This window comes from Pelophylax lessonae, assembly GCF_965119305.1.
Source record: "Pelophylax lessonae genome assembly, chromosome: 7".
Classification (NCBI taxonomy): domain Eukaryota; kingdom Metazoa; phylum Chordata; class Amphibia; order Anura; family Ranidae; genus Pelophylax; species Pelophylax lessonae.
The window spans coordinates 62,218,797-62,231,734 of record NC_138774.1 but is presented as its reverse complement, the minus strand read 5'-3'; the positions used below and the strand labels follow the sequence as shown (position 1 = coordinate 62,231,734).

Sequence of the window (12,938 nt, the reverse complement as noted above, 5' to 3'; positions counted from 1 at the left end):
TAGTGTAGAAGGTGCTTGCAGGTTCGAGGGCGGGCAGATGTCTTCCTGACTATTATTCATAGACAACCCCAAAATGAATCTGTGAACAGCAAATGGACATTCAAGTACTTACATAGTCTTATCAAGCAGTTCATGAGCTTTAAAATAACTGCTCACTGACCTCTGTAGCTGCAGATACTGTGGAGTAATTTATCCTCAGTGTTTTCAGCCTGCATCTCTAAAGGCTTTCCAGCATCAGTAGAGGAAGGGATAAGATAGCAAACCTGTTAGTGTGTCAGTGTCCTACCACATTAGGACCGCCCGCCGCACATTTACTGTGGCAGGCTGCCTCTCCCGCGTGAACCACGTGGTGCTGGGGGTGAGCGCGTGCCGCTGGCAGCGCCTTCCTGCCCCGACTAGGCAGCGGGGATGCCGATGCACGGGGCCGGCGGCTGCGATTGCCGCCGGGCACCTACGATCGCTCCCCGCTGAGAGAGGACGGTCAGTTCTTCTCTCTGAAATGATCACAGAGCGCCTGTGATCCTTCTATATAGGATCACAGGTCTCTGTGTTAATTTCACAAGCCCATCCCCCATACAGTTAGAAAACACTCCCCTAGGCTCACACTTAACCCTTTGATTACCCCTAGGTAACCCCTTCCCAGCCAATGTCATTATTACAGTAACAGGGCATATTTTTTAGCACTGATTATTGTAGTAATGTCACTGTTCCCCCCAAAAGTGTAAAAAATTCCAGTTAGGGGGTCGATCTGTTTGTCGCAATGTCACAGTCCTGCTAAAAATCACAGATCGCTGCCATTACTAGTAAAATAAATAAAAATTACATAAATCTTTCCCCTAGTTTGTAGACGCGATAACGTTTGCGCAAACCAATCAAAATATGTAGCAGAATACAAATTGGCCTAACAGGATGAAAATTTTAGATTTTTACATTTTTTTTATTTTTTATTTTTTTGGGAATGTTATATAGCAGAATGTGAAAAATATTATTATTATTATTATTTTTCAGAAATGTTGCTCTCTTTATGTTTATAGCGCAAAAAATAAAAATTGCACAGGTGATCAAACACAACCAAAAGAAAGCTCTATTTGTGGGAAAAAAAGGACATAAATTTTATTTGGGTACAGCGTCGCACGACCGCGCAATTTTCTGTTAAAATAACGCAGTGCTGAATCGCAAAAAATGGCCTGGTCATTAGGGGGGCAAATCCTTTCCGGTCCAGAAGTGGTTAAGCAATAATTGGGGATTTCTCAAGTTCTGTTGATGAAGCTATGGAGCTAAGCCAACACCATGCGTGTTCTCCTATACTGTAGAACATCTGACCAAAATGTGGCATCCTATAGATGTGTATACTGGATTATCAAGCATCCTTTTCAGCACCTCTTAGTTTTCAGGTTAACCGTTACTTTCAGAATGCACTGCATTGCATCAGACACCAATGTGGCTCTGATGAAGTGAGAGATAAACCATGACCAGACATGGCTACAGGTCCAAAGGCAGACCAATTGTCGGTCCTGCATGTCTGTATACTGTATGTATGAATGTGTTGGGTCTCTGCTGACTTTTAATTGCATTGTTAGCACAACATTAATTGTTGTCTTCATATTACAACGTAGATTTGTTTTGCCGGTGGTTTTCTGCACTTCCTCTGGTCGTGGAAGGCACGGGGGCTCCTCCTGATGTCACTTCCCGGAACTGATGTAATGGCGCAGGTGACGCGTTTTCAGAGCATGCGCTCCTTCTTCAGGCCTATCTTGAAACCACTGGCAAAGACTACTGGAGCCGTGATCGCTGGAGGCCATCATGAAAATAGCACTGGATTGACGATCCTTATTATGAATACTACGGATTATGCCTTATATTACTCCTGTTTGTGAGCACCACCCTTCATGCTGCACTTAGTTTGGCGCCTGTGCTTTTTCTCCTGGTGGTGAGCAACTATCCACCTTGTGTCACTTTGAACCATTGTAAAAAAAAAAAAAAAAGGTAAATAAACATGAACATGAAGAACATATCAAAAACGAGAAAGAGACCTCTGAGAAGCCAAATGTGTATATCTCAGTACTTGTGTATGACTCAGCAAGTGTCCTGTTGGTGTTTGGTAACCATAACGGCCCAACCAGAAAGGCATGTATATACCGGTTTATACCCATCACCCATCTTCCCACGGCGCATACAGTAATGGGGCAACTGGGTAAGGCCATAGAGGGAATATGGACAATTTTGCTGGTAACAGTAAAATCATCTTTATGTGATCCATTCTCAGAAGCTTAAGAGTAATTACATGTATCCAGTAACCTAGTGGCTGATTCCCAATGGTCTTCCTATGAGTAGTTCGTCAGAAGTTCCAAAAGTTTCCCTCCTAATTGGGTGACCTTTCAAGTGTGAAATTTCGTAAAAGTTAGGTAAGGTAGATCTGTCAATGGATCAAGATCCTGGAACAGGATGGTGAGATAAACATGGTGTGAAAAAGAAGGGGGAAATGTACATGTATCAGAAGTTGCAGGGGCTGTTCGCCGTGGTCGTGGAGTATGGAACATGCTATCCCAGTAATGCAAGATGATCCTAGTCATCACATTCAGATGATCCTAGTCATCACATTCAGTCGTTGTCGATATCCTTTTCTAAAGCTCTTTGTATACCAGTATGTGCCGGAGTGCGGTGTGGGCCAGGAGTGCCCTGTTTGTGGAATTTCCCTTTTTTGGTAGGTGGCTTGGTTGGTGTGATCAGGGGGGAATCTGGTGTGCTGCCCGCCACTGGTGGGTTACGAAACTCCTTATTCCAGTCTGGTAACTCCATGGCTGGTATCTGCAAGGTGTCGCAAAAAGGTTGTAGATCATCCGAAGTATGCAAGTAATATTGTTTGCCATGAAAAGTCACATTTAAAGCAAAAGGGAATTTCCATTTATATGGTATTTTCCGTTTAAGTAGAACGTTAAGTAGGAGTCGCAAGGCCCATCGGTTATTCAGGGTGATTGGCGATAAGTCCTGAAAAAGATTAATCACCTTTCCATTGAAAGTAAACGTTCGTTTAGACGTGCTTTCGCCATAATCTCTTCCTTCAGTTTGAAGTTAGGGATGCAGCAAATGATGTCCCTTGGTGGGGCTGAGTCGGCTGGGTGCGCCCGTAGGGCCCTCTGAGCCCTCTCAAACTCAATTGCGGAATCTGTTTGGTGTTCCAATATGTTGTTGAAGATGGACAGTAAGGCAGGGACAATATTTTCTGAGTCTACTGTTTCTGGTATACCTCTTACTCTGATGTTATGCCTTCTACTCCTATTGTCTAAGTCCTCTAGGTGGCTATTCATCTCTATCAGGTGTGTTGAGTGAGAATCTGTGACTTTCTCCAGACGTGAGATAGCTGTCTCTTCTGTTCCCTTCTTTGTCTGCTCCTGCCATTTTTTCAGATAAGGCTAAAATATCTGCCTTAAACTCTGTAATGGCAGAAGAGAATGTATTCTTGATATCCGCAGCTATTTTTATCATGTCTGTAAGGGTCAGCAGGTGGTCAGAGGTGGCTGTGTCCCTTACCGTTTCCTCGTATGCTGACTGTGAGTCTACACTGAACTCCTCATCTACACGAGGCTGCACCATCTTGCCCGAGGTCTCAGGACGCGGTGACTGAGTTTTGAAGATGTCTGAGATGTTTTGAGCTCCCGAGACTGACAAAGATTGTTGGGAACGTGTGCCAGGGTTATGGTGTGTGAGTCTGCCCATGTCACTGCAGTGATATGCCGCCTTATATTTCTTAAGAGCTGAGTGGATGCCGGAGCTCCTCTATCTTGCTGTCATCCTCGCTGCGTACCAAGCCACGCATTCTTGTGTGTGTGGATGTTGCTGTAATATGTAAAACTATTCATTTAGTTGTTTACATTGCGGTGCCATTAGATTGTGTATAATTTAAGGGGTTCCTTGACTGAAAAAAGGTTGAAAAACACTGTTCTAGAGGACTCAAGAATTATAGTGGGAGAAAAAACAGAGTAAGCAGCATGAATATTTATGGGTCTCCAGCCAATCCCTGGGGAGGTGTGCCCAGAAGGTGGTGAAAATAAAATAAAATAGACTGAGGCAGTTAAGCAGAGTTCCTGGGTTCAGTCGTGCTGGAGGAGACCCCTGTGCAGGGACTCTGCCCCTGGGAAAGGATTTTTGAAGGTGCCACCTAGAGGACAGGAAAGGGTCCGGTGGATATTGGAAGGAGGCAGCCGATAATCCTGTGGCCATGTGAGTAATTGACCCTGATGGAAGTCTATTCTGAAGTCTGTTCTGATCCATTGTGGAAAAGCCCTACTCTTCTGCCAGCAATAGATTCTGTAGGATATTTTTGCTTAGCCCAGTGAGCCAGAAAATAGTCTTCAAAGCATTTCATTCTTCAGTTCTGCTGTATCCCATGCCACTACACCCCATCCAAGTTCTATGTTCCTATAATACCTAAAAAATACACCCCTAGATCATTCCTTTGAGCCATTGAAAGAATGGAGAAAATGCTATTCGCATAGCTGTGTGTATCCTAACTGGGGGAATAAGGCCAAATTTACCAATGACGGTTTTAGGGGGTGCACTACACTATTAAACAAGATGAAGTCTTTTTATACTGTACGGTGTTAGATCCATCACACTGGAAGCCAAGGACAGGTTCTATGTGACGTAGAGGCATAAATTGGCTGCTGAGATCGAGAGGGGTGGGGGGAGAGCAAGGTTCAAGGGTGCTGGACAAAGCTCCTAACAGATAACAGAAAGTATTTTACCTCTCATATTAGATTTTTTAAGGAACTAGACAGAATCCTGGCTAGGCAGATGCTTTTTAATTTAAGTAATTGCTTATATTGTACTGGTTTATAACTTCAACATTTTAGGTCCCTGTTACATTGACACACTCTTTCTTGTTCCAGTGTCCATTGCTGCCCCTATTGATCAGTGTAGCAATGAAAGAGTGGCTATTGTCGGTGGCACCTACAAAGTAAGTGAAGATGGCGAAAAAGTGGAGTATAGCTGTCCAAAAGGAAAGTATCCATTCCCATCTGCTACACGTGACTGCCAGGGGAATGGGCAATGGACAAATGAAAAACAAAAATCTGTATGTAAAGGTAACCTTTTTTTTTTTTACTATGGCCTATTTTCCTTCTGTGCTGTGTCATTACCTAACTCTTCTTAGGCGGTGTCTCTCATTGCCCTCTCCTGGTCAGTATACTTACACAACTCCTGTTGGGTGGTGTCACTCATTGCCCTCTCTCCTATGCTATATCCTTATCTGACTCCTCTTGGGTATTGTCACTCATTGCCCCTCCTATGCGGTATCAGTGACTGACTATTCTCGAGCTTTGTTACCTATTGACCCCTCTTGTGCTTTGTCATTACCTGACATCTCCTGAGGGTCTGTTCTCTTCTGTGCTGTATAAGTACCTTTCTCCTCCTGAGCCATTCTCTACCCCAAACCCTGTGCTGTATCTATGTCTTCCCCTTCCTATGTGCCACTGTCCTCTTCTGTGCTGTGCTACTACGTACCCTATTCCATTTTAATTGCCCGAATCCCTGTATGTCTTCTCCTCTGTAGCTTGCTGCTTTTATTTGCCTGCTTCCACCGGTTTTATAAGAAATATATAAGAAAGGAGGGGGCAAGACCAATGGTAAACTCCAAATTAGGAGGTCTGTTTACTGATAAAAGGTCAATCAACAAGCCACATTTTTTCCTAGGGTTATAAAGGAACCTTCTCATCAGGGCTTCAATGGTTCAGGGGAAGAGAATGCTTGGACTATAGAGAATGATGATGTTGATAAGATCTCTAAATTTCCGCAGATAGGAGTACACAGACTGTAGAAAATTCTAAATTAAAGGCAATATTCAAGAGACTCTATTATTTGCCAAAACAATGTGAAGGAAAAGAAGACTTTATCCTGTCCAGCTGCCTTTTTCTCTAATCTTTACTCTTTTTATGATCTACTGCCACCTGACGAATGTTAACAGCTTGCACCTCTAGGAGCATTGGATGCCTGCATCCCTCACTGCACACTGTAGCTCCATCTGTCAACCCCTACATCACTAATGTGTGTAGGTGACCAGAGCCTGGGAACCAGGTATTCCTGGAGGTGTGTTAGATGTGAAGAGGCCACAGATCTCAGAAGATCTGAGAAACAGACATAAACACAGCTATGTATAACAGGTCTTCTTCTGTAGGTGTGTTTTTTCATTTAAATAAAGAAGAAAACAGAGTGGCTTTAAAAGATGGTGGAATTGCTTCAGCATGTAGGCAGATGCAGTCTATATTCTCCACTGCAGGTGGCGCTCATCCGCAGTGGCAATGCAAAAGTTAGTGATCCGGTTGAATGCACATATCCCACGTGACCCTGGCGGCCATTTTAAGTCAGAGTCTATTTAAAATTCTGACCTCTGGGTTGCTTTATGCGAGTAAACAGGTTAGGTACAGGTTCCCCACCTGAAAGGCACAGTGGCAGCGAAAGGTTCCAGTCGAGTGGGGTAAACAGGGACTATGTTTTCCTCCTCAGGAAGTTTCCAATTTGGGTAAGGCTGCACTTCACTCTTCGTGGCAGGTGCTGTCGGCGTCCCTGCTGCATAGTTGTAAGTGGCACTGGAAGGGTGAGCTTCCCGCTGGGCCTGTTTATGTTGCTGACCTACTGTTTTAATACAACATTCTTTGCCAATCGGGACTCTGAGTGTTTACCACACCACACTGCACCTACCCAACCAGCAGTTATTTTGGCACACCAATATCAAGATTATCTTTAAAATGAGAATTATCTACAATCCAAGTATTGACATTTAGAAAGTTTCAAGATTGTATCAGAGTTCTCTTTAGTTTGAGTATTCCTATTATCTGAAAGCTTGAAGCCCTGATGAAGGGGGTCCCCTCTAATCCCCAAAATGCTTTGGCTTGACCCTTTGTTAAAAAAATGATTTTCCTACCATTGTCCTCTGATTTGCATATAAGACCTAAAATGTTGCCCAATGGCTTTTTGATTTGACAGATACCTCACCAAAATCCTTCCAGTTTGAAATGTGGAAGGTTATACAGAAGGAGACCTTGCATTTGGGATATGGAACCAAGAATCGTCCTCCTGTTTTGTGTCACTGCCTGCCTTCTTCTCTGCTGTCACTACCTATCTTTGTGCAGTTTCCTTACACTATCACTTTCCACCTGTGCCTTTGAATACAGTTCACATGTGCTTCTACATTACTTTTATAGCTATTGAATGTCCCAAGCCAGCCATGTTCGAAGGTGGAGAGTTTGCACCACGTAAAGCAAAGTATTTTGTGGGTGATGTCCTGTTTTTCGAATGCTGGGGTGGATTCACAATGCTTGGACCTGAAAACCGCACTTGTCAGGAGAATGGAAAATGGAGTGGGGAAACAACAATATGTGATAACCAAGGTGAGAATTTCAGGAAGGTTTTCTTTATTGGAAAATGAGGGAATGTTCATTGTGAGAAGATTAAAAAAAAAATGTACAGGTATATCAAATATGAAGATTATGTAAAGTTATGAAATGTATGTAGAATTATGTAGCGTAGACAGAAGCATATTATTTGGGAATAGTTCTACATCTCAGCCTGTAAAACTGTCGATCAGCGTGGGCTTTCTGGCTGGAGCATCATTCTCTTTCTAAGCCTGCTGTAGCTCAGAGTTTGCATGTAAAAGAGACTTTGTAGCTGGCTGATTCTGGTGCCAAGCACAAGTCCCTATTCCCGCTCCAGCCCTGCTAGAGCACAATCCAACCTGCTAAGGCTGACCCCTCTGATATCTTGTGCCCTGCTCCTCACCATAGAACTTTTATATCCAAAAGAAGAAATGTCCATACGATAGTTAGCTTCACTGCACTTGTTGAAGTTATGGAAAGACAGTCACATCACAGTGACATACATTCTGGAGTCACCTAACATACACAATCAATCACATAATGTGGACAGTCCTCATTAATCACAAGTAAAAGCACATGCAGCACCTCACAGCCATTTCTCTACAGTCTTTCTTCTGCCCTGGGTCATAAGTACTCACAGAACTGTGTTCTCTGTAGACAACGTCTGGCTGGGTACACCTCTCCCAGGATTCCTCCAGTAAAGCAGCCCCATACAAGTATAGGCAGATGCAGTCTACTTTCTCTACTGGAGGTGGCGCTCAGCCACAGCAGCATTACAGAGGGAAAGAAAGTCAGTCACTGGGGAGCTTGGAAGCTGCCACCCCCTGTGACTCTATCGGCCATCTTGGATCAAGCACTGTCTACTTAAGACCCTGGCTCCTCGGCTTGATACGCATTTGCTTGTGGGTAGTGTTGTAGGAACAGAACATTCATCTGACAGGGACAATATAAGAGGTTAGGAGAGGTTCCAGATGAGCAACCTTCCTGGATGTTTCCCCGTTTGGGCAAAAACTGGCCAGACCGCATTCTATCAGTCAAGATAGATGCTGTCGGAGCATACAAGACCTGCTGCACACTGGGGTTGATTTACTAAGAGTGCAAAATCTGGTGCAGCTGTGATTATAGCCAATCAGCTTCTAACTTCAGCTTCTTCAATTAAGCTCTGACAAAAAAAAAACTGGAAGTGGATTGGTTTCTATGTGCAGTTTCAGTAAATCTACCCCACTGTTCTCTGCAACATTCTGTGGGTGCATCCAGTCAGGTTGTCTTCCTGCCGGGTAATTGTGCTTGTTTGGACTATAATTACAATCCAGTTCTGTTACTACATCTGGACTGTAAGTGTTTACTGCCACCACACCATGCTGCACCTCCCCACCCTTGGATTCCAGCATGGCCTACAAGGCCTTTTGCAATCTGCCCTAGCCCCCACCTCCTTAACCACATCCTGCCCGCCCTATAGCAGAATGACGGCGGGAATATGGTTGTATTATCCTGACCGGACGTCAAATGAGAGCGGCGATCGGTGATGCGAGGTGTCAGTCTGACTCCCTGCATCTCCGATCTCAGTAAAGAGCCTACTGATGTAGGCTCTTTACCATGTGACCAGCCGTGTCCAATCACGGCTGGTCACATAGTAAACAGGAAGAGCCGTTGATCGGCTTTCCTCAGTACGTGCCTGACAGGCACAAGTGAAGGAGTGCCGATCGGCGGCTCCTCTGACAGGGGGGGGGGGGGGGGTCAGCACTGGTAATCAGATCATTGATTACCAGTGCAGACCCTCAGGGGGGTGCCACTAGAACCACCAGGGATGCCCACCCATGACCCCAGGGATGCCCACTATGGCCAGGGATGGCAATCAGGGCTCAGGGAGCCCCCCATTGCCCTCCCCATCAGTGCTGCCCGCCAGTTCCCTCCCCGTCAGTGCTGCCCACCAGTGCCCATCATTGCCGTCTATCAGTGCCACCCACCAGTGCCCATTATTGCCCACCAGTGCCGCCCATTAGTGCCCATCAGTGCCGCCCGTCAGTGCCGATCAGTGCCACCTATCAGTGCCCATCAATGCCGCCTATCAGTGCCCAGCAGTGCTGCCTATCAGTGCCCACCTATCAGTGCCCATCAATGCTGCCTATCAGTGCCCAGGTGCCACCCGTCAGTGCCGATCAGTGCTACATATCAGTGCCTATCAGTGCCGCCTATCACTGCCACCCATCAGTGCCACCCATCAGTGCCACCCATCAATGCCACCCATCAGTGCCACCCCATCAGTGCCTCCTCATCAGTGCCTGTCAGTTCAGGAAAAAAAGTCTTTATTTACAAAATTGTATAACATAAACAAAAAACTTTTTTTTTTCAAATGTTTCGGTCTTTTTTTTATTTGTTTAGCAAAAAAGAAAAAACCTTGCGGTGATCAAATACCACCAAAAGAAAGCTCTATTTGTGGGGGGGGGGGGGGGAAATTACATATATTTGGTTTAGTTACAGTGTTGCATGACCGCACAATTGTCATTCAAAATGCAACAGCGCTAAAAGCTGAAAATTGGCCTGGGCAGGAAGGGGGGGGGGGGGGGGGAGTGCCCTGTATTGAAGTGGTTAAGGAATAGAATGTTTCCAGCCAGATACTCCTGCATACAGGTCCACTGCACCTGCCCTCCTGCTCTGTACAGGGCTCACGTTTGTAGGTTACATTCTTAAATATGGGGGTTGTATGGCTCCCACGCCCCAAGAGATTCTGTGTCCCTCCCCTTCTAGCTTATATACCCCTAACATCACTTGTGGGAGGGCCCTACCTAAAAGGGCCTAGCACCTAATGTCTCTACCTTCTATACCAGACACTATTGTGATACAGAGCCACCTAGTGGCAAAGCAGTTAACTGCACCTGCATACATGCAGAGTACAAAATCATGGGATAAGGGGCTGCAGTTCCATTTAGAAATGGATTTGGAACCTGGTACGGCACAAATGTTCAATTGATACCAGGTAAATAACAAAAATCCAATAGGCGCAACCTCCTATACACAGGTCCGGTGCAAGGATTTTTGACACCCTAGGCGAAACGTCATTTTGCCGCCCCGTTGGCACCGCCCCTTGGCTCCGCCCCCTTGGCTCCACCCAGACTCCACCTTTTTTGCCCTGCACATGTATACCCCACCTTTTTAATACCTGCTACCATTTTGCATACAACGCTTTACAAGACCAGTACTTCCGACAACCGACTGCGACTTTTCGGCTGAACAAAATCTGGTGTGCATGCTATAAAATTTTTGTTGGCCGTCAACAGAACGGCCGATTGTTCTTCAGTCAGTACAGATTTCGGCAGACAAAAATCTGATGAGCAAGACTGGGCATGCTCAGAGAAGGAAAAACACACGAAAAGTAAACCAGCACATGACATCACTTCTGAAGTTGGTTGTTGTTGGCCGACAAAATTCGTGTGCAGTCTAGAGCACATTTCAACCAACACAACAACACTGGAAAAAAGACGGCCGATCGGTCGGCCAACAATCGTTGGGTGTGTACGAGGCTTTAGTGCCGGTTCACACTATTGCAATGCGGGAACACTGCAAATCTACTGCGGGTTCCCGCATCGCATTCGCACCCCTGGCAGTCCACACTGCTATATGCGAATCGCTGGGAGTTTCAATTCAAAGTTAACGACACCCTCAGATCAGATCGCATATTGCAGTGCAATCTGACAGTTCCCATAGGAATCGGATCACACTGGTGTGAACCACCATGCGATCCGATTCTGCTGTGGACAAAAAAAGGGTCCTGTGCGAGTTCAATGCGATTCAGATGTGAATTCAGCCATACAATCTGTATGGCGGAATTTGCATCGCACAGACATCACATGTGATTTGCAGAGCAGTGCGCTCCAAATCACATGCGATGTCTGTCATCGCAATAGTGTGAACTGGCATTAAAATCATATGCAATGTCTGTGTGGTGCGAATTCAACCATAGAGATTGTATGGCGGAATTCACATCTGAATCGCATTGAACTCGCACAGGACCCTTTTTTTGTCCACAGCAGAATCGGATCGCATGGTGGTTCACACCAGTGTGATCCGATTCCTGTGCGAACTGTCAGTTCGCACTGCGATATGCGATCTGATCTGAGGCTGTCGTTAACTTTGAATTGAAACTCCCAGCGATTTGCATATGGCAGTGTGAACTGCCTGTGCTGCGGATGCGATGCGGGAACCCGCAGTAGATTTGCAGTGTTCCCGCATTGCAATAGTGTGAACCGGCACTAAGTCTGCAGGCTGAACAAAAAAAAAATACAAGTACTGTATATGGCCAGCTTTACTGAGATCAAATGTCTAACTTAATAGCAGAAATAATCACCTTAAAACCCCCCTCCCCTCCACCTAGATCCTTGGATAGCTTCTAAACCAGGATCAACAGCAAAATATAGATATTGTATGTAGAAAACATTTTAAATTACAATTCTATGAGTCCTCCAGGCCCCAGCACACACCTTCCAATCCTTTCTTGCTTCCTCCTCCTTGGTTCAGTCACTACACTGACACTCCCTCCCTCCACAGCATAGACTCCACTCCACTAACTCCTCCACACTTCCTCTCATGTGCCTGTTCTCCCGCGCTGGGCGGCCTCTGCAAGCCTGCACTGACAGTGACACTACCAGTCCCAGTGACCAGTCCCAGGCTCCAGTGCCATCTTAAGAGCATTAAAGGGCCCCGGGCACTGCAGTGCACTGGGGCCCTGCCTACACAGTCACCCATGAGAATAAAAATGCAAATTATCGATAATGCAATATTTATTGGTACAGCAGTGCCAGGCTAATGACTGTGTGTGCCTGTTCTCGTGGAGACAGACAGACATTCCCGCAGTTGTGGGCTCCCCCTCCACGGCCTAAGTGGCCTGACAGCAGCGCAGGGCCGACAGGCTCTTGCCACCTGCTAAGTTTGGCGGCGGGATGCACACGGGAATCGGGACTAATGCTTGGTTAGGGCTGGGTTGCAGGGCAGGTGGGGCCCCCTGGGAGAGTGGGGCCCCCGGGCAACTGCCCAGCGTGCCAATCCGATAAGATGGCCCTGCCAGGCTCCAACAGATGAGATATCACAGTCTCCGCAGCACAGGAGAAGAAGATGGATCTACATTTACACACTTGCAGGAGGGAGCCGAGGCCGACCGAGCCATCACATCTGAAGGGAGGACTGGAGGAGGGAGGGGGGGGTGAGCAAGTGAGAGAGGATCTGACAGTCTGACAGAGACATGATCAGACTGAAATACAAACAAAGTCAGCAGCAGACCCAGCTGCAAGGAGTGTTCACAGAGACTTGCCGATCACTGTCAGTAATGGTACAAAGACCAGAGCGGCTGCACAGCACAGGGGAGAGGGAGAGACTAAGAAGGGGAAACCAGCGGCCAGGCGCCCTAGGTGGCAGTGCGCCCTAGGCGACTGCCTAACTTGCCTAGTGGTAACACCGGCCCTGCCTATACACAAAATACTAAACATTAATAATATCAAGTGAAAAGTAGAAACATTAAAAAAAATGCTGCTTTCACTGATAACATGTTTTTCACCACGCACAAATGGACATAAA

The 12,938-nt window shown here is 46.1% G+C and overlaps 1 protein-coding gene across 1 annotated transcript in view; it reads left to right on the top strand.

The window, feature by feature from the left end:
* Positions 1-12,938, top strand: part of LOC309559995 (complement factor B-like) — a 230,250-nt gene that overhangs the window by 27,541 nt on the left and 189,771 nt on the right. The window contains exons 2-3 of the mRNA XM_082263476.1: positions 4,890-5,084; positions 7,200-7,385. Coding sequence (XP_082119602.1) covers positions 4,890-5,084; positions 7,200-7,385 — 381 coding nt within the window. The remainder of the gene's footprint in view (positions 1-4,889; positions 5,085-7,199; positions 7,386-12,938) is intronic.